Here is a 22,645-nt window from a genome sequence, read left to right on the forward strand (position 1 = left end):
GAGGTGATTCCACATGGTGAGGGAAGTGAGGAGGAAAGGATTCATGAAGAGGCAAGTAGGGAGACTGAAGTCTAGTATCCCAGGTTAGGAAATAGGTGAGCAAAAGAGAAAGAAATGAAGGGCAATTTGGTCAATAAAGGGTGAAGAAAACAGTGGGGGATGCAGCAGGGGGTTGTACTGGTTTCTGAATAGACCTGGATAGGGAGAATTTGTGAGGAATCAAGTCGTTACACTTCAGAGCAATTAAACTTTGGACAACTCTTAACAAAGATGATTACAGTAGGAAGAAGAGGAAGAAAAATAATAGCTTTCAGTGCTCCAGGAATAATGAATATACAAGGAACTGTAAACTAAACTTAAAAGGATGTAAAATGTAAATATATAAATCATAGTATAATTTTTTACAAGACTCTCCTGAAAAGATTGGTGTCTGGAGATAAAAAATCCTAATAATATAATAAAATAGTAAATATATTAGCTATTTTCAGAGCATATTTTCTATAAATAGAGTCAGGCTACTAATGAGAGGCCATTTTAGATTACTATTATGCTGTTAATCTTAGAATCAAAATATATAAAGCTGATATTTCAGTTGACGAGCAAATTAAATACTAATAGTTCAGATATTTTATCACTCAGTCTGTGTATAGTACAGTATATGCAGGATTACATATAAAAAGTTAAAAACCATTACTTAGTTTGCACAGTGAAGCATTCAAAAGTTAGGACATGCCAGACATACAGTTGCTGGTACAACCTTAATTCTGTCCCACTGTGCAACCATCTTGTGTATTCTATGAGGCAGGGATCCTTTAGGAAAAAAGTAGTCTCTAATTACATGGACATACATTGTCATAATCGATATGCACAAGGGAACAGAGATAAGTTTCCTGAAGCAATTGTAAATCTAGCATTTCTTAACTTTTGAGTGCTTGACTTTGCAATCTAAATAACATTCTTTTGAGAAAAAACAAGGAGTCGTTGTGGCACCTTAGAGACTAACAAATGTATTTGGGCATAAGCTTTCGTGGGCTGTAATGCATCTGATTAATGGGTTATAGCCCATGAAAGCTTATGCCCAAATGAATTTGTTAGTCTCTAAGTTGCCACAAGGACTCCTTGTTGTTTTTGCTGATACACACTAACATGGCTACCCCTCTGAAATCATTCTTTTGGGAGTCTTCTTTGTATGTAATTTACTAGATTTTTTTTAAAGGAAAAGGATAAAACCAAATTCTGTTATGTGCCACTGTAGCAACCCCCATCATGTATTTTCAGCAAAGTTTGAACCCTGAAGGGTCAGCATTGCAGCACAAACTGCTACTGCTTGAACAACAAGACTAATTTAATTAGCTGGCTGCAGCAAAAGTCTTATCACGGAGGGAGGAAATAGACCAATGAGTTCAGATGTGGTTTGTGGTATGGCTCTTGGGGGAGCCCAGTCCATGCCAGATCTCTCTCCTTTCAAGCCTCCTAGAGTTGGAACTCCGGTCCCTTGTGATGCATCCAGGCCACTGAGGTCATGAACTGGGTACCGGATGCTGTTGGGGAAAACCTGACCCAGCTCTCTGCCCCCAGGGAGCTGGGGGAGCTCCAGCCCCATGTGGTGCCCCCTGGGGCTGTAAAATGGAAATGTGTTGCTGCGGCCAGGAGGTGGGTCTCTACACATGTCCTTTACTTTCCTTGGAATCTGGAGCTTAAACTGTGGAGCCATGGTAGTTACTTTTGTCAAAGAGTTTCTAGTATAAGCCTAATTTTTTAACACCATCTCTAACCTCCCTTCCCCCCTCCCCGTTTGATCCTGAAATTTGTTAATCTGGGGCCAGACAAGAATTTTATTTTTATTTTTTTGAAAATTTGAAGTTAATTTAACAAATCATTTAATTATTTTAATTAAAAACAGAAAATCAGCTTTTTACTATTTTAAAAATACACCATTTTTTGTCCACTTACGTCTCTAGAACGTCTTGTTCTATTAAGGTCATAAGCTTTTTTGTATTAAGTCTCACTGAGAATTCTCACATAAGATGAACTTCTATGAATAACGGGCTACAGTTTTTTAAGTTACTTGAAGTTAAGTTCTTTGATATTGAAAGCAAGTCTCCTGTTGTGATTACAAACTCAGTGGAGCCTAGAGACTGTTGCTCTTTTGATTTTAAATTACATTTTTAAGTCTCTAGCTCTTTTCCTCTTTGAAGACAGCCTTGAAAATGTAAAGTGATTTCTAAGGTTGTACTTCCTGGTGGATTTTCTAAATTTTTTTACAGTAGGAAAATATCAGAGCCATTTTAAAAGCACCAAACATTAGAATGTCAAGAAGTGAACAGTTAGGGAACTGAGCGTGTTCTCTCTGCCACGATCTACTGGCGATTTTCTAAATCCTTCCCTCACAGCCTTTTTGCACCATCCAACCAACCATCACTTTCTTCCCTAAAATTTGAAAACTATGTGCAAATGTCAACATAGCAAGTTACTAGGAGACTAGTTTCCCATTCAAAGACTTTACTGTTCAAGGGATTTAAAAACTGAATCATGTTCAGAAATTATTCTGCAGATTTGAATAATGGAAGTCAAGATAGTCACAATCTGCTTGCAGATGTAAAGAGAAAGAGAGGTGACCTCTAATTATTTTCTCAGCTCAAGTTATACCTTTCCCATAACAAGAAGATGCTGCTATACAACATGAATATTCGTAAATTTGACAGAATATGCAGAAGGAAGGTGATGCAAGGGATCTTTCCTCCAAGAATTTTCAAGCCCTATCAGTCACTGATGCGAGTCAGATATTCAGGAATCTGTTCAAACCTTAATGGAGATGACAACCCAAACCTCCTGCCCCAGTAGAAATCTAGGTTTTGGTGGAAGCTCCATCAGCCACTGTCTGCTCCAATTCTGGTGCCTCATCGATCAGCATTGGCACCGGCCTAGCCTACTGTCCCTCCACACCGGTGTTTGAGACGATAACATGAGGGACAGTGATACTTCCAGGACATGGAAGAATCTCCATTTGGGGACACTACTATGCCATTGTCCTGCATGAAAATATAGACTTTCTGTAGTGCCACCTCCTAGTGACTAGGCATCCTTGGTTTCAAGAGCATCTCAGGAAGAGGGCCAGTTCTCTGGAGCTCAAGGTAGGTACCTCTGCAGTGGAGTTGTTCAATATTCTGGAGGCCCAGGTGAAAGAAAATGTTATCCCACCAGTCAGGGGCTGACAAATCTTACAAAGGACATTTGGCTGACTCTTGTGCTTTTTCCCCTGGTCTCTAAGAGAACAGGCCAGATGTATTCTGTCCCATCAGAAAGATGTCAGTTCCTTCAGCAACACCATACCCCCAACCCTGTGATGGTGTCAGTGGCCCAGGACAGGCCCAGAACCTTGCCTTCTGCTCTCACAAACAGAGAAAGGAAAAGATTTGTCTCCTTTGGTTGTAGGGAATATGCCTCAGACTCTCTAGGAATGCAAGTCTTGAGTTACTAACCAGTAATGTCCAGGTAGAGCTGTGCTCCCTGGGATACCCTGAACCCCTCTTGGAGTCTCTTCCAGAGGAACAAAAGCAGGTGGCTGGGGCGCTGGTACTGGAGGGGCTGTACAATGGGTAAACATCCTCTTAACATAGCATATGATGCCTTGGATACCAATACAAGGGGTGTGGCCACTGGGATAGTCCTGTGTAGATGTTCCTGACCCCACTGCCCAGCCCTCATTACAGCAGCCCAGTGGAGGATAGAAGATCTGCCTTTTAAGGGCCAGTGAGAAGATCTGGAGAAGATCAAATCTACTCTTTGCCAGAAGTTGGGAACGGGTGACAGGGGATGGATTATTTGATGATTTCCTGTTCTGTTCATTCCCTCTGGGGCACCTGCACTGGCACTGTAAGAAGACACGACACTGAATTAGACAGACCTTTGGTCTGAGCCAGTATGACCATGCTTATTAGAAGCATATATACCACCCAGTCTGAGAATTATCTGAACCTTGACAGGTTTCAAAGGGAGGGCTCAGCAACAACCTCTTTCAGGTGTATTGCTCACTAAGGAAGTTCCAACCTTTCTCCACAGTGGCAGTGGGAAGAGACCTCAAAAGCACAAGAACAAACACTTCCAGCATTCTTCATCACAGTCCTCCTCCTCTGCCTACAAGCAGCTGGTTTAATGGGACACTCAGGAGCCAAACAAGTCTCTAGCGCCTTCCCCTCTGACATTCTCTATCCTCTGCTATACGGGGAGATTTCAGCAAACCAGTAAAGTGCCTGAAACCATTATTGCTTATTGTTAAAAGCAGCCAAGTCAGCAGGCCATACAGTGGCCATGCAGCAGGCTTAGTTTAACCAAGGCAGGGGTTTTGGGTGACACAGAAAAGGCAGCTTGTCCCCACATCTTTCCTGTTAAAAACTGTGTTGAAGTAGCTATACGTGCATTTTAGGGTCCTCAAGGCTGCAAACTCTGGGGGAAAAACCCACACCTGGTTAATCAATAATCAGAAGGAAACCTCTTGCTTGACCGTTGATGTGGACTTGCTGACTAGTAAACATTAGTTGTCTTTGGCATTTTCTTCAGCTTTCCTCTACTTCCATCCAGTTGGGCAATTAATGTTCCCCTTGTGAGGGTGATGTGGCCTCAGAGTTTTAAACTCTGTGCATGATCATTTTCCTCCTCATATTCCATGAGCCTGAACTTTAATCCTTATCTCCAGCTGAGCAGCTTCCAACGGAGAAGAAGTTTCCATGTTTCATTATGAATCTTTACACTAGATTTTGACTCTTGCAGAAATCCCGCAGTGCCCACGCTGGCATCGGATGGCTTTATGGCTTGGATGGGTCGGGAATGTCATCCTAGCAGCAGCTGTGATCGCGCTTGGTGTTTGGGGTGAGTATCTCAGTGCCACAGATTCATTGGCTCAGCGAATTCTCCTCTTCCCCTGCAATTCCATTTAGATTCTATTTTTTGGCCTCCAAAACATTTCTGAATAAATTACCAGGCATTTCATCACTGCCATAGACATCAAAAGTGTTACATAAACAAAGTAGAGTTGAGAGCTTGATACATGAAACATGCATTATTTGGCTGTAACAGCTGCACTGTGAGAAGTGCAAAAATGTGGAATGACTCTTACAATGGATAATGAGTCAGATTCCATCTCACGCCGCTTTTCTGTCCCCATTGTAACTCGATAGATCTCCCACAGTATTTGGTGAATTGATACTTTTTACCTTTTGTTACACATCCTTGTGAAGGTCAGACTGGAAGCCCGAGAACAACAAATGGAATTGAATGTAATTCCAGCCTGAAGGATTCCCAGTCTTGTTCGAATCAAAATTTGTATCCAAAGCCAGACAACAACTCAACAGGTAACTGTATCTTCTATTCTTTGTACTCTTTGCAACGTTGTGTCCACCTGGAAGAACGCTCATTCCAAACTCACTGATTGAAAATTCAGCTACTGTGTCACAATAACTTATACATAGCTGAGATGTGCCAGTGCTTCATCTTCCCATCCTTATTTTTCTTGTCATTTGTTCTGTTTGATGGCTGCAAAATAAATACTACAACTGGCTGAAACATACCTGATTCTTAATCAGAAAAGAGGGTTTTGTCAAATTTTATTTTTCATGATACGATTTATTTTTCAATTTTCTGAAATTTTTCCAAAGGGGAAATTTTCAGAGAAAAACTAAATATTTAATTTCAAAATCATGACCTTTTCCCCACTTTCCTATACATTTTATCTTTTCACATCTTTCCTCTAGTGGAGAGAAAAATAGGAGAGAAAGCAAAAAAGGGGAAAACCCTCTGATAATTTGCCAGGGAAAATCTCACTTTTCAGGCAGCTCTGATAAATAAATTTTCAGCTGTTTGTGCAGAGTAGTAGGAGTGATATCTAGTGGTCATTCAAAGTACTTCCAATATGTACAAAACAAGCACATTTTATATCCTTTCACTTACCATTGTAGTGTGATCACATGTGGAGTGAAACTTGCTAGCTGTTTAGTAGCACACAACATTATACAATACCACAGGAGAGGAAATGAAAAACAATTCCAAATCCCAGATCGTTTCAAATGTTTTTGCATGGTGCAGCATATTTTAACACAGAGCACCTAATGGATGCCTGCCTTCCCATGTGTAAACTGCCAGACCTCACCCTCCTCACCTCCCTTTTGCAATCCAATAACATCCCAATGGCAACTACAGAAGTTGCTCATAGAAAAGTAGTACACCTCTACCCTGATATAACACTGTCCTCGGGAGCCAAAAAATCTTACTGCATTATAGTTGAAACTGCATTATATCAAATTAGCTTTGATCCGCTGGAGTGCACAGCCCTGCCTCCCCGGAGCAGTGCTTTACCGTGTTAAATACGAATTTGTGTTATATTGGGTCACGTTATATCGGGGTAGAGATGTACTGGGAAAGCATCACATGTAATTGTAGCTGTCTTGTAGTGAGATACAGCAGCTGGAAACAAAGAGAAGCCAGGCACATGTGACTTGTCAGCTTTCATAGAGCACCTACAAGCACCCCATAGACCATAATTTGGAAATATTTGCCACATCCAATTGAAATTTCTAGAGAGATTTTTAGGGAGGAAAAAATGTAGTTGCACAAGCTGGTAAATCCTCTGTTAGTCAAAAGAGGATGCTGGGATTTTAATTATCATAAGTGTAGACACAGCCAGAGTAGGGTGGTGTCAGAGCTGGGTTTAGAACCCAGGTGTTCAGCCTCCCTACTCCACCACTAGATAGCACTGGCTTTCCCTATACTGACTTTTGAGGCACTGAATACAGGTATTCAGGATGTGCATGTGCAGATTTTAGGTGAGGCTTGTAACACCACGTGGTAGCAGCAATCTAGGAAACTAAAGGCCCATCCGTCATGTGCCCTGAATGACACAGGGGTCTGGTGGAGAAAACTGGTATGTGACTATGTAATTACGGACTGGATCATAATGCATATGCACAAGGGAATCCAACAGAAATTGCACAGGCAACCTTAATTCTGACACTTCCTAACTTTTGAGTGCTTGACTTTGCAACCGCAATACTGTTCTTGTAAGGTGGTTTTGTGTGTGTTTGTGTGTGTGATCAGCACGCAGCCCTCAGCACTTCCTATGAGAATCCCTTACCTCCCTCCTACTACTTTTAAGTGCTCCAGAAGTGGTTCAGCAGAGAAGGTGACAGTTTTGTCGTGTCTTTCATTTCAGCGGTTTGGTGCTCCTTGGGGGGAAATACATTGTGTGATACTGAGCCTGTAAAATGTGAATTGTGTGCCTGAGCTCATGAATTCCTATTCACATTACAGCTCTGCCAGAGCACCTCTCTCCTGCCCCACACCTCCAGTGAGCCTTTCCTCAAACAAACAATGAACAAAGAGAAATGTCTTGGCTGAGAATGTTTATCGTTTGAAAGCCCCTCGTGAACACAGGGAAGCTCAGCATTGTTTAGAGGCTTCCAGCCCATGTATTGCTGCCTTTTCCATGTCTCTTTCCAGAGGGCTGTGGGTGCAAACTGTGCCCTGCTGACTGGCTGCTGCACAAGAACAAGTGCTATTGGGTCTCTAAAGAAAGTAAAACCTGGAGTGAGAGTCGTGAGGACTGCTCAGCAAAGAGCTCTCAGATGCTGGTGATCCAAGACAAGGGGGAGATGGTACAGTAAATAAAGATGGCTTAACCCGCCCCTTGAGAATAAGTGGGTTTTTTACCCACGAAAACTTATGCCCAAATAAATCTGTGAGTCTTTAAGGTGCCACCGGGCTCCTTGTTGGTTTTGTGGATACAGACTAACATGGCTAACCCTCTGATACTTGAGAGATGAGTGTCGCTAGTCATAATGTAATACAATGGGCTTGCAGCAAAACAACAATGCCCTGGCTGTATGGCATTTGGCTTAAGAAAAATCTATTCCAGAGCACATTAAAATATCATTGATACATGGAAGGGAAGGATGGGGTGAGACTGGGAAAGAGAAACATCAGAAATTGGGTTTATATCTATTGCAGAGCTGTGTTGCAGGTTCTCTTCCTTCATTTGCCGAGAGAGCAAAGAAGCCAGAGAATTCCAGCAGGTTATATTCACCCAGACTCCTCCGTCCTGTCACTTACAGGCGTATGTACTGAGTATTCCACAGCTGAACCTGGTCTGGCTTGGACTCTGGGTTCCATCCCCAGAGAGAAAATGGACCTGGGTGGACGACGCCACGTTCGATGAAACACTGTGAGTGTTCATGGTTCCTATTTTGGCTTTGAAACTGAGTGTGTCTTGCTTGGTGCACAAGTGGGAACACAAGGTTAGTGCTCTGTAGTGCTAGCAGGAGCAGAGGGTGTCTGTGAGCACAAGTACAGTTAAGCACCAGGCAGAATCCTCCCCATGGAGAACTGGTCAGTCTCAAGCCCCTGTGTGCTTGCAAGACCACAGGATGAAGGGGGGTCAGGCCAGGGTCTGTTTGGAGAATGGGCATGTCTGGGAAGACACTAGTTTAAGCACAATCCTTGTCTTGCTGAAGAGGCACTTAGCTGTTCACGCCTATGTTAGCTCTCGCTGTGCTGCTCTGCCTGAGTAAGGTGGCCCTTGTCCAGCAATGTGCTAGTTAATGCAGGGTCAGGGTCCCCTCTCCTGCTGAGCAGCACATTTTACTTCCACCAGGGCTGCAATGGGGGTGGGGAAAGTGGCAGTATTTTACCAAGCCCCACCCACCAACTAAGCTCCACCCACTTCAGACACCACTCAGTGCACATGGCACAATTGTACAAAATAGGACCACACAGGTGCTGCTGGGCTCCTTGGCTTGGCTCCCCAGCAGTGGGGTTTGAACACACCCACAGGCGGTGTTGATCAATCATGGCGGTTGATTTTGCAAGTGGACAAGTGTTTTCCAGCACTGAACTGAGCCTCCCCAGCTCCTTTCCCACTCTGGGAGGCACGTTACTAACTAGGGCTCTGTAGAAAAGTAGGGCTGAAGGAAACTAGTATGGAGATAGGCCACCCCTCCAAACGAGGGATAGCTGCTAAAGATCTTGCTCAGTAAAGCTAAACACCCAGCGACTCCTGCTCTTTGTTCCCCAGGTTCCAGCTAACAGGCACTGCCGACAAGGAGAGCTGTGGGATGATCAAAGGGAACCGCACTATTTCGGAAACCTGCACGGCTGTAGCTAAATGGATTTGTGAGAAAGTTGCCCTGAAATAAGCAGTCACACCAGTGAGCGGCACTTGCGTAACTGAAATGGCAAGCACCCTTGGTTGTTTTCTAAAAGAAAAACATATTTGCTAATTAAAGAATTCTAAAGCCTCCGACAAACTCATTTTCCAGGAAAGATCCATTCACTTGTTCCTCAGGATCTGGGTCTGATTTCATGAGGAGCTGGCTGCCTCCTGGGCATCGTGTGTGAGCAGACACTCTTGGATCTTAGGAACAGTTTGAAAATTAAAAGTCGTAAAGCACCAGTGTCACTTTTGGAGACCTACGTGCCATCTGGCCACATCTCAGAAAGGCACCGTTTTGAACATTCTTCCACCCTGCCCCACTTTCAGCCATAGCCTCTAATTCTGTGGGAGATTTAGATGAAAAAGCACCAGTTTGTATTCCCACATCTGGTAGTTGCTTACCATTTATGCACCCAAATCTAGGCACACAATAGTTCTTGTCACAGATCCACAGGGTCTGGTCTATGCCCAGCCTGTAACTAACACCTTTACTAGGCTGGGCCTGGCCTGTGGCCTCCCAGACTCTGAAACTGGGCCCTCAGCACCAGCTATTCCTCTCTCTTTCTCTCTGTGGCTCCCTGCAGTGGTTCCAGACTCCTACAGGAGGCTTGTGTACGCTGTATCCCTGCAGCACACAGTGCTCGCAGTATTTGCAGCAACACCAGGCAGCCTTTTCAAAACAAGGTAACAATTTATAAATCACCTGGCTACAGAATCTGTAAGTCCTCAGAGCAGCATAGAAAGGCAAAGGTTAAGGCCTGGTCCCCAGTGCCATCAGCCAGTCGAGCTGGCATGGGATCCATTTTTGTCTCCATCTCCTTATCAGTCCCAAGTGTGAGATTCTCTATCTTCCCAGAGGTCAGCCCTTCTCCCAGCCATCACCTTTCCCCTTTGTTCTCCCATTGGGGCCTTTGTCCTGCTTCTCTTCCAAGATGTGACAGGGGAAATGTCCTTTGTTTTAGTTGGTGTTTGCTAGGCCTGAACATCACGGCCAGTGGGGTTCCCATTGCCTGTCCAAATTCTCCATTGATTTGGGCCAGTTTTTACCAGTCCTTTAATGACCCCCTTCATAGCATCCCAGACAGCTGTGTGACACAAACACCTTCTGTCTCTTAATCTGCCCCCAAGAACAGATTTAACCCATTTGCACCCCATGGGTAGCAATACAAAGCATTCAGGGAAACTGAGGCACATAGGAGTCAAAATATTGCAGAAAATGCCCACTGCAATAATGATGATATCCTATCTCCTAGAACTGGAAGGGACCCTGAAAGGTCATTGAGCCCAGCCTCTTACCTTCACTAGCAGGACCAAGTACTGATTTTGCCCCCAATCCCTAAGTGGCCCCCTCAAGGATTGAATTCACAACCCTGGGTTTAGTGGGCCAATGCGCAAACCACTGAGCTATCCCTCCCCCAAAAACACCCTTGTAGGTACAGTTCTTTGTGTGCTAATCTACAGTCCACAGTGAGACCTCCCATTGGAAAATCTGATCCTACTCTTTGCAGGCACTGCTCTGGGAATTCACAGGATTCAAAGCTGGCACTTGCTAGCCATTGAGAGTCACCCTCTGCCCATAAACTGCTCCTCTAGCCTGACTGGCCAGTTTTTCTGGTGGTGGTGGCAGGGCAGGGCAGTGTCACTGACTTACAGTGTCTATGCTATGCTCTAACCTTCCATCAGTCTCCTGCTAGTAACTACTTTAGTGTCCTGGACCCCAACGATCCCCACTGTTCTGCAACAGCCAGTCTGTAGCCTCAATCACTCTGAGACCGGGGCCTTGGGGCCCAAGCAACCCATTTGGCAAGCTGAACTGAGGTAGGATCCTGTTCAGACTTTCCTCTCCAGGGTGCAGTGCCCTCAGTGAATATCTGCAGCAACCCCAGGCAGCCTTTTCAACATAAGGTACCACTTCATCAGTCACCTGCAATACAGAAGCTGAAAGGCTGTAGGCTAGCATCAAAGAGGTAGTCTTAGGCCAGAGATCAGATGGGGCAGGGTCCCATAGGTTCACCATGCCCTGCTTCCATGGGCTTCACCTTTGTTCTGAACTGACTCAAGCAGCAATCTCACCTCTTTGTTCTCCAGCCACAGCCAGGCTCAGGTGCCTCATCTTCCCCTTTAGCAGTGTGAAATTGCACTCCATATGCTTATGAGTGTAAATATAATGTAACTGGAATATGCTTTATGCAAAGATCTTTTGTAAATTATGATTACAAATCTTATAATCTACTGAGTGTGGTCATCCTATTTGTATGAATGTATCATTCTTGAATGTAAAACTAGAAATATGAAGCATTACTCTGAAGTCCTATTGTAATGATGCAAAGTGTGGGCCATTAATGGTGGCTTGGAATTTTAATGGCTCCCATTAACTAGGACAATTAATTGTGAGTGGCTCTGTTTACTTGCAAAACTTCCCGGGTATGTGCAGGCCAGTGCTGGAAGGATGAAGGCTGGGGTCTCACAGGACATGTGACCATGTCACATGATACTGGAATTCATCTTAAACCTGGTGCTTTTCTATTTAGAAGGAGAGGTGGGAACCCAGAGAGAGACAAAGGATTCCCACCTTGTGCCAAAGTTATAAAAGGGGGTGGAGCAGAACAAAGGGGCCCAATCATGTGAAATCCCTGGCTTTTCACCTAAGTTGCCTGCTGGAACTAACAAGGTCTGTACCAGGGGAAAGGATTGGGCCCAGACTAGGAAGGAGTCTAGTCTGTGAAAGAATCTTATTGGAACATCTCTGAGGGGGAGATTTTACCTGTATTCAATTTCTTAATGTATTAAGCTTAAACTTGCATGTTTTGTTTTATTTTGCTGAGTAACTTACTTTGTTCTGTCTGTTATTACTTGAAACCACATAAATCCTACTTTTTATACTTAATAAAATCACTTTTCTTTATTAATTAACCCAGAGTAAGTGATTAATATCTAGGGGAGCAAACAGCTGTGCATATCTCTCTATCAGTGTTTTAGAGGACGGACAATTTATCTTGTTTAAGCTTTATACACAGTAAAATCGATTTATTTGGGGTTTGGATCCCAATGGGAACTGGGTGTTTGGGTGCTGGAGATAGGTGACCTGCTGAGCATTTTTTCATCAAAGTCTGCAGCTTTGGGGGCATGGACCAGACCTGGATCTGCGTTTGCAGCTGGCAAGCGTGTCTGGCTTAAGAAGGCAGGGTTCTGGAGTCCCAAGGTGACAGGAAAAATGGGCTCAAAGGCAAATTCAGCACGTGAAGGTGACAGCTGCAAGGGAGTCCTTGATGTGGAGGAGAAAATACAGGGCAAAATGGGATAGTGTGTGACATGACATTCAATCCAATGAGTGTCTGTAACCATCTGTCCTGTGCCCTTGGGATTTCTTAATACTATATTGCCACAGGGGAGGGATTGCTCAGTGGTTTGAGCATTGGCAATCTAAACCCAGGGCTGTAAGTTCAGTCTTTGAGTGAGACACTTAGGGATCTGTGGCAAAATTGGTCCTGCTAGTGAAGGCAGGGGGCTGGACTCCATGACCTTTCAGGGTCCCTTCCAGTTCTATGAGAGAGGTATATCTCCACATATTATATTATTATTATGGCTCAGAGCTCTGACTCCCACTAGCCAGCCCACAAGTATAAAGTTGTCACCCTGGCTTCCATTAGTCTAGCTACTCCTTGCAGAGTGACCTAAACACCCTTCTGGTCCCACGTCTCCCCAGATCCATCTACCCCAAGTTCTTAACTACCAAACACTCAGACTTTTCCCCTGAAGGTGTAAAAGGAGCCCCCAGTTATCAGTTTGCTTTGGTACACACCCTCCACAAAGTTTGGACACCAGAGAAAAATCACAGATTCACTAAATGAAATAGTAAGGAAAAGCAAAATCAAGTTACATAGAAAATAAACATATAGCAATTTTATCTCAGCAATTCCCAAACATTTTCCCTACGTGACTCCATTTTCAGCCTTATGGCTTTCTGCAACCCCAGACACCATGGAGGGTGCCCTGACAAAATGGTGGCCTCTGCATAGCGTGACCTTTCACGCAACATACATGCAAGATCATGTTGTGAAAAGCAAAACAGCGGGACACCCTTCATTCATGGTGTGACCTCCCCTTGGAGCCTCAACCCCCTAGTTTGGGAACTGTTGAGTTACTTATTGCCTCTGAACAGTTTCCCAGTGTGCCCTTGTCATAGAGGGGATCCGGCGTTTCACGGACAGCTTAGAGGCAGTCCCTCAGTTTCTGGATACCTTTCACTTCAACCTCCTTCTTTTAACTGAGTTTGCACGATCTTTGTTTTTTCTTTCTCCCAGACTATGGTAATTCACAGTTATTCAGCAGGTGGGGAGTGGGGGTGAAATTCCTTCTCAACTTGGTAGCTGGGGCTTTTGTGTCTTACCACTAATGGTCCATCATTTATCTTTTCCTGGGTTGTACCAGGGATCATTATGTAACCCTTCTGCCCCTCTGAGTTGGCAGCAACAAGGGCCGGGTTCAGTATCCAGGGGTTCCGTTTCAGTAACACAATGCATAACCAGCTCGAGCCCCCACCCAGTGACCTGGGACACTTACATACCACACCCCCCTGGGCGCCTCTAGGAGGCAATACTTCCCCTCTCGCAAGCACGGAGTCTGAGTGTAGCAAAATCTTTTTAATAAAGGAAGGAATCAATGCGGCATCCCATTGGAGAAACACCACAAACAGGGTTATAACACAAACCATAAACAAAAACCCACCTCCAAGTACGTTTGGCACTGTCCTTTTCCCCCTTAGGGTTTTAAGTCCAATCACCCCAAAGTCCAACAACCCAAAAGTCTCTGGTCAATGCCACCCGAGTTCGAGAGTTTATCTGTAGAGGTCCCTCCCCCCAGCCTGGGTAGAAAGGGGCACCTTACGTGGTCCGGGGCCAACTGCCCTGCCTCTCCGTGGGTTCTGCTTCCGCCTTCTCCATGAACTGCTCCGCTTTACCAGCCGCTCCACGCTGCTCCTCCAGCCTTCCTCACAAACTGCTCCGCTCCACCAGCTGCTCTGCTCCATTAGCTGCTCCAGTTCTTTCTGCAAACTGCTCAGCGCCGCTCACTCTGTGGGCCGCTCCACCCGTCCCACAGCTACTCCGCTCTGCCAGCCGCCCTGCTGCCACCAGCTGTCCCGTGATCCGCTCCAGCCGTCCCCGCAAACTGCTCCACTCCACCAGCAGCTCTGTTCCACAGTATAGCTTTGGGCTCCCCACTAGTTAGCACAGTACTCAGTGCTCTCAGCTTTTAGTGATTTTCAGCTCTTAGTGATTCCAGCTCATAGTAGGGGAGCCCCAGTGCTAGTGCACCATTAGCCCAAAGTGAGTTCAGCTCAGTAACCTGTATTTAAATTCTTAAGGGAATAAAAAAATCAACTCTGATATTCCACAGTGGGGAGAGGAGGGGATGCAACTGGTGCTTCTGGCTGCACAAGGCAACTGCGCCACCAGGCACAAATACCTGTCCCCACCCTCTCTCTATTCTCTGGGTTTTGGAACCCATGTCCCATGTCTAGCCAGTACCACCCAACTGAGGGTGAGCAATTTGTCACCAAGCAGTCCCACAGCTTGGCAGTCTGGGATAGGGTAGGCGTGCCTATGCAAATATACTCTCTGAAATTCTTTCCACCAGATGTCAATGTAGAGCTTATCCTGACTCTGCTTACAATTACTTGTGTCTGGTTTTGTGTAAACACCTGTCTTGGGAGGAGCCCTTCCCTGCTGTGAGGTGTACTGGAAATTGTAGTACAGGTTATGAGCATACTATCTGATATATATAGATTCACAACCCCAGTCTGTATACATAATTTATAATGACCATCAAATTCAGAACATCTTCAAGTTTTCATAAAATACCTTACTTTTGATATTTTTATACACTAACGTATAAAACCAGTTGATTCAATTGCTTACTCTTCAGGGTTCAGAGCCTCTGTTCTCCCTTTGCAGTGTTTGGACCCTGACTGTTACAATGTGGAGTAATGTGATTTACCTCTACTGTCCATATCAAGACACATGCATTTAATTTCCTAGGCTGGCTTTTTAAGAAAACTTGCAGTAATGTGCACTTCCTGGCTTTGAGAGAGCTAAACACCTTATGCTACTGATACAAGTTCAGGATGATAATGTTAGCCTCCATAATATCATCCCTAGATTCAGAAAACTGATTTATGCCTCTCTACCTCCAGAACACATACTTCCATAGGAAGTATTTAAGGTGCATAGGAAGTATTTAAGGTCCTTGCTGGGACAAAACTATTATCAGTACAAGGTTCTACCCTTTTGGTCTCTTAACAGTACTGAGGGTGCTCACCAACGTCTTGGCAGTGATTGCGGCCCATCTCAGAACACTAAGAATAGCAGTTTATTCACACCTGGACGACTGGCTTGCCAGAGGGAAATCGCAACATAGGTACAAAGTTTCAGCCTTCAGATTTTCCAACTCTTGAGCAACCTCAGCCTGAAGGTTGACAAAGAAAAATCCACTTTTACTCCAACACAATGAATAGAGTGCATAGGGGTGATTTTGTACTTCAAGACAGCCAGAGCTCATCTGCCCCAGGGCAGATTTGTAACCATGTCCAGTCTCATCAAACAGCTTCAGTTGAATCCATACACTACAGTAAGGACTGTCCAAGTCTGCTTGGACACATGGCCTCCTGCACTATTGTCATGCAGCATGCCAGACTACACTTATGCTGCATGCAGGATTGGCTGAAATTAGCATTCGAGCTGAGCAGATGTAATTTAGACATGCTGCTGCAGATTCCAGAGAATGTTCTCGCCTCTTTTAACTAATTGAAAGAACTGAGCAAGATGTGCAGAAGAGTATTCTTTTCACTGCCACTCCCAACCTGATGCATCACTTCTGGGGAGAACAGCATACCTAGATCACCATCAAGCACAAGGCAAATGGACTTGTGAGGAGTCTCACCTACTTATTAATGTGTTGGAACTCAGAGTGGTTTGAAAGACCTGAATCAAGTTCTTACCTCTTATTAAAGGGCAGCCTATCTAGATTATGGCAGACAACATAGACTCACATAGATTCCAAGGTGAGAGAGGACTATCGTAATCGTCTAGTCTGGCCTTCTGTGTAACATGGGCAGGAGACCTGCCCCCTGCGCTGCTCCGGCGGTGCTCCTCCTTCCGCGCACCCCAAAGGATCCTCTTGCATCCCCTGGGGTGCGCTTTGGAGACCACCGATCTAGGGTGTAACGCGTAACTTGTTTGTATCAATGCTGAGAGTCTCCACTAGGGGTCAGCATTACACAGCACACATCCCTCCTTAATCAGGAGCAGAATTAGGTTTTAGGAGACTCCCAGCAGTTCCAAGACATTGCGAACACTAATGGATTATCCATTCTTTGCACCTATACACAGCCAACCATCCATAGATCCCATAGTGTTTTGGGTGAGCCTGTTTACACTGACTTTAGAGAGGATGAAATTAAGGCAGATGCAATTTCACATAATCAGTAAGTAGCAGACTTAGGTATAGAACCCAGGCATCCTGACTCAGCGCCTCTCCCCACTCCCACTAGACTTCCTCCCCCCGGGGCCACAACTCTCCCCCTCTTCCACCCACCTTCCCCCCACCGCCCAGGACTGCCCCTCTCCCCCCAGACTACCCCTCTCTCCCTCGCTTCTCCCACCCGGGCCACCCCTCTCCCCTTCCCTCCCTTCCCTCTGAGGCAGCCCCTATCTCTCCCTTCTTCCCCATCTCCCTGGGACCACCCCTTCCCCCCCCGAGGGCCACCCCTTCCCTGAGGCTGCCTCCTCCTTCTCCCCAGCACCACTCTTCTCCCCCTCCCCAGAGCTGCTCCTCTCCTCCAGCCCTGGAGCCACCCCTCTCCCCATCCTTGCTTCCCACCACCCCGGGCAGGGCCAGCTCCAGGCACTAGCTTAGAAAGCAGGTGCTTGGGGCAGCCAGTCCCGGAGAGAGGCAGCATGTCCAGCTATTCAGCGGCAGTTCGGCAGTGGGTCCCTCACTGCCACTCAGAGCAAAGCACCAGCCTCCGAATTGCTGCCGAAGTGCCACAGATCATGATCGTGCCCTTTTTTTTTTTAAGCTCCTTGGGGTGGCAAAAACCCTGGAGCCGGCCCTGACCCTGGGGTCCACTGCTCTTCCTGGGGACACCCCTTTCTCCTTCCCTCCCCCCCTCACCACTCTGGGACTGGGTCTCTCCCCCCACCCCCACCAGGCCTTCCTTCCCGCTCCTAGTATCTGGGGACCTGGGTCTCCCACTCAGCTAAAACAGCTGCTTACCGACTCTTGGCGCAGGGGAGAATGTCACAATGGGGATTTGCTACCTTTATACAGCTACTTCCCCAACACACTTCCCACAGCTCATCATCCTCTTGTCTCCAGTTCAGAGAGTTTCTGTCCTTTGTAAGCGGTCCCCCTTCCCTCCAATTTCCTGCCGTTATATGGCCTGCCCAGCTCATTTCTGGGTTGCTGTCCTGTGGGGTTTGCAGGTCTCTGGCCTGATTCTGTGCTCCCTGTGTCCCATGGTACTGTCCCCCTCATCCGTCCACTATGTACTGTATACACACACATATACACAGTATAAGTTTTATACAAACGATGTAATACTGTACACAGCAGTGATGATTGTGAAGCTTGGTTGAGGTGGAGGAGTCAGAGGGTGGGATATTTCCAGGGAATGCCTTGTTGCTAAATGATGAACTAGCACTCGGCTGAGCCCTCAAGGGTTAACACATTGTTGTTAATGTAGCCTCACATTCCAATGATCAGATCGCCGATTACTAACAGCTGTCTCTCCCTAAAAACTGGAGTTCCCTCCCTCAGCTCCAGTGGGATGTTCTCCTTCCCTGAGGCTTTCATCCTCCTCAACAGCACAGAGGCAGTCAGACCCGGAGGTGGGACCGTTCTTCTGTCCCGGAAAGCCTAATCTATGTACCTCTCTGCCTCCCTTAGCTCCTCCAGCTCAGCCACCCTGGTCTTCAAAGTCCTACACAGTCTCTGAGGGCCAGGAGCTCCTTGCACCGAATGCATACGTATGGCACCTGCCCACAGGACAGGTAATCATACATGCTGAATTGGGTGTAATAAACTGGGTAGCACCTCTGTTGCTGGACTTCTGCCTGAGTTCTCTTTTTACTCCTGCAGCTCGTTCCTTTGTTGTTGTTTTGTTTTTATCAGGAGGTGTTTTTTGGCTTAAGTTAAAAGACGTTTAAGGAATCTTAAGTGTACGTAGCCCGTCCTCCCAGGTCCCCTTTGTAAACCCCCTCGCAAAACTCCCCTGTTAGCTGCTCCTGTTCACTAGCTCCTCTAGTTGCTTAGGAGTAGCTTTGTAAAGCCCTGGGCTTCCTGAGTAGCCCCGCCTCCTGGTTAAGGGTTGATGGGTGATAAAGAGCTTAGGGATCAAAGCCTCGTTAAGAAGCTCTCAGCCTTGCCTAGCAGGCCACCCGGCTTAGCGGCCCATCAGCTTGCCAAGTAGATTTAAAACAAGCCACTTTTCACTTGTTTTTAAGTGGACTTGGCTTGTAATTTCTTTGAGTTACTTGTTTTTGGGCTTTTCCAGTTCTTTAAGGGGCTTGTTACTTCTCGTTTTGGGCTTCCTGCTTGAAGTGGCTTATTGATTGTTGCTTGTTTTGGGCTTCCAAAGGAGTGGCTGCTGCTTTTTTTTTTTAATTTCCCGCCAGAGAGCATGATTGGCTCCCAGTTGTACAATCCCTCTAACCAAAATCTGGAGGAGACTGACAGACCCCAGGGCCAATGGGGAGAGGCCAACGCTCCAGGTCAGCCCAATTGACAGGGCACTACAGGCCAATGTGGGAAGGGATTCAGGGAACCAAGAGCCCGGGAGTGGGAGAACTGACTCTTACTCCACGCACTTTGGATGATCCCCCTCCCAGCACCAAGCTGCCATGTACCCACTCTCTCCTCCATGCCCACCTTTAACATGCATGTCTTCCTTCAAACCCCGATCTTCCCACCATTCCTCTGACTTCCCTCCCAACACATTCAAAACAATTAGGGAACTAACCAAATACCACGTCTTACTCTGATGTTCAGGTGTGTGGCTTTCTATTGCCTTCTTTCCATCTCCCTGCATTGGCATGTTGCCTACTGTAACAATGCTAGCCTTGGTGGGACCCAACTGAGAGTGCCAATTCAGGACAAATTGCTTAAAACAGGGCAGTTACAGCCCAAGGCTGGGGTTTTTCCACCTCTAAGGCAAATCAAATCAGCCAGACAGAGAGGACTTTGGTTTTGCCTCACTGGCTAACCACAAGTCACATAAGCAATAACAAAAGTTAAACAGAAGTTAACAGGTACAATGCCTAAAGTGAAACCCCTGCAAGCCGCATGGGTGCTTTTCAAAGACACCAAAATAGAGGCCCAACTTCAATGTATACCCCAAATTAAGAAACACAGTAAAAAGAACTAAAAAGGAGCCACCGTGGCTTAACAACCATGTAAAAGAAGCAGTGAGAGATAAAGACTTCCTTTAAAAAGTGGAAGTCAAATCCTAGTGAGGCAAATAGAAAGGAGAATAAACACGGCCAAATTAAGTGCAAGAGTGTAATAAGAAAAGCCAAAGAGGAGTTTGAAGAACGGCTAGCCAAGAACTGCAAAGATAATAACAAAATGTTTTTTAAGTACATCAGAAGCAGGAAGCCTCCTAAACAACCAGTGGGACCCCTTGATGATTGAGATACAAAAGGAGCACTTAAAGACGATAAAGTCATTGCAGAGAAACAAAATGGATTCTTTGCTTCAGTTTTCACGGCTGAAGATATTAGGGAGGTTCCCAAACCTGAGCCGGCTTTTGTAGGTGACAAATCTGAGCAACTGTCACAGATTGCAGTGTCACTAGAGGAGGTTTTGGAATTAATTGATAAACTTAACAGTAACAAGTCACCAGGATCAGATGGCATTCACCCAAGAGTTCTGAAAGAACTCAAACGTGAAGTTGCAGAACTATTAACAAAAGTTTGTAACCTGTCCTTTAAATCGGCTTCTGTACCCAATGACTGGAAGTTAGCTAATGTAACACCAATATTTAAAAAGGGCTCTAGAAGTGATCCCGGCAATTACAGACCAGTAAGTCTAACATCGGTACCGGGCAAATTAGTCGAAACAATAGTTAAGAATAAAATTGTCAGACACATAGAAAAACAAACTGTTGAGCAATAGTCAACATGGTTTCTGTAAAGGGAAATCGTGTCTTACTAATCTATTAGAGTTCTTTGAAGGGGTCAACAAACATGTGGACAAGGGGGATCCAGTGGACATAGTGTACTTAGATTTCCAGTAAGCCTTTGACAAGGTCCCTCACCAAAGGCTCTTACGTAAATTAAGCTGTCATGGGATAAAAGGGAAGGTCCTTTCATGGATTGAAACTGGTTAAAAGACAGGGAACAAAGGGTAGGAATTAACGGTCAATGCTCAGAATGAAGAGGGGTAACTAGTGGTGTTCCCCAAGGGTCAGTCCTAGGACCAATCCTATTCAATTCATAAATGATCTGGAGAAAGGGGTAAACAGTGAGGTGGCAAAGTTTGCAGACGATACTAAACTACTCAAGATAGTTAAGACCAAAGCAAACTGTGAAGAACTTTAAAAAGATCTCACAAAACTAAGTGATTGGGCAACAAAATGACAAATGAAATTGAATGTGGATAAATGTAAAGTAATGTACATTGGAAAAAATAACCCCAACTATACATACAATAGGATGGGGGCTAATTTAGCTACAACGAGTCAGGAAAAAGATCTTGGAGTCATCGTGGATAGTTGCCTAAAGATGTCCACGCAGTGTGCAGAGGCGATCAAAAAAGCAAACAGGATGTTAGGAATCATTAAAAAGGAGATAGAGAATAAGACTGAGAATATATTATTGCCATTATATAAACCAAGGTTAAGCCCACATCTCGAGTACTGTGTACAGATGTGGTCTCCTCACCTCAAAAAAGATATACTGGCACTAGAAAAGGTTCAGAGAAGGACAACTAAAACGATTAGGGGTTTGGAACGGGTCCCATATCAGGAGAGATTAAAGAGGCTAGGACTCTTCAGCTTGGAAAAGAGACTAAGGAGGGATATGATAGAGGTATATAAAATTATGAGTGATGTGGAGAGAGTAGATAAGAAAAAGTTATTTACTTATTCCCGTAATATAAGAACTAGGAGTCACCAAATGAAATGAATAGGCATCAGGTTTACAACAAATAAAAGGATGTTCTTCTTCACGCAGCACACAGTCAACTTGTGGAACTCCTTGCCTGAGGAGGTTGTGAAGGCTAGGACTATAACAGCATTTTAAAAAGAACTGGATAAATTCATAAGTCCATAAATGGCTATTAGCCAGCACAAGTAAGGAATGGTGTCCCTAGCCTCTGTTTTTCAGAGGATGGAGATGGATGGCAGGAGAGAGAACACTTGATCATTGCCGTTAGGTTCACTCCCTCTGGGGCACCTGGCATTGGCCACTGTTAGTAGACAAGTTACTGGGCTAGATGGACCTTTGGTCTGACCTGGTATGGCCGTTCTTATGTTCTAATTTACTTAGACACTCCAGTTTCCCAGTACCACCACCAGTGCCTCATTATGGGGATGAAAGGTTATGAAAAGCAATACCCCAGTAAAAGAAAAAAGGTTCTCTTGATCCCAAAGAACCAAGCCCCAGACCCAGGTCAATATACAAATCAGATCTTACCCACAAATCACGCTGTTGCCAATCCTTTAGAATCTAAAATCTAAAGATTTATTCATAAAAGAAAATATATATATGAGAGCTAGAATTGGTTAAATGGAATCAATTAGATAAAGTAATGGCACAGTTCTTGGTTCAGGCAGGTTCAAATTAAGTCTCTGGAGTACATCCCTCACTGGGATGGGTCATCAGTCCTTTGTAGCAAAGTCCCTCCAGAGGTAAGAAGCAGGACTGAAGACAAGATGGAGATGAGGCATCAGTCTTTTATAGTCTTTTCCAGGTGTAAGAACCTCTTTGTTCTTACTGTGGAAAATTACAGCAAAATGGAGTCTGGAGTCACATGGGCAAGTCCCTGCATACTTTGCTCAGTTAGAAGGCGTATTTGCCTTCTCTCAGTGGGTCAGTTGTATAGCCGATGGTCCTTAATGGGCCATCAAGCAGGCTAGGCAGAGCTAACACCAACTTGTCTGGGGTGTCACCCAGAAGCACAGCATAATTTTGAAATACAGACAGTATAGAGGCAATATTTATAACCATAACCTTGTTTTAGACACCTCATTTGACCTCCTTTATACCAGATTTGGTGCCACTATAGGACCTTGGTTGCAACAATGATCTACATGGTCCCAGATTACATCAATAACATCACACCTACCTACTGTAAACTCTTTGGGGGCAGGAACCGGGTCTCATGACCCTTCTAAAGAGCCTGGCATGTGGCTGCTGTACTGACAACTTTCACGTGCTTTAGCCTCTG

The 22,645-nt window shown here is 45.2% G+C and overlaps 1 protein-coding gene across 1 annotated transcript in view; it reads left to right on the forward strand.

The window, feature by feature from the left end:
* The window catches only part of LOC127032323 (killer cell lectin-like receptor subfamily B member 1B allele A), an 81,789-nt gene extending 69,681 nt beyond the window's left edge, over positions 1-12,108 (forward strand). The window contains exons 3-7 of the mRNA XM_050919534.1: positions 4,771-4,869; positions 5,238-5,351; positions 7,492-7,646; positions 8,103-8,212; positions 9,062-12,108. Of these exons, the coding sequence (XP_050775491.1) occupies positions 4,771-4,869; positions 5,238-5,351; positions 7,492-7,646; positions 8,103-8,212; positions 9,062-9,182 (599 nt within the window). The 3' untranslated portion in view covers positions 9,183-12,108. The remainder of the gene's footprint in view (positions 1-4,770; positions 4,870-5,237; positions 5,352-7,491; positions 7,647-8,102; positions 8,213-9,061) is intronic.
* The last annotated feature ends 10,537 nt before the right edge of the window (positions 12,109-22,645 follow it).

The sequence above is a fragment of the Gopherus flavomarginatus genome, chromosome 12 (assembly GCF_025201925.1).
Source record: "Gopherus flavomarginatus isolate rGopFla2 chromosome 12, rGopFla2.mat.asm, whole genome shotgun sequence".
Lineage (NCBI taxonomy): Eukaryota > Metazoa > Chordata > Testudines > Testudinidae > Gopherus > Gopherus flavomarginatus.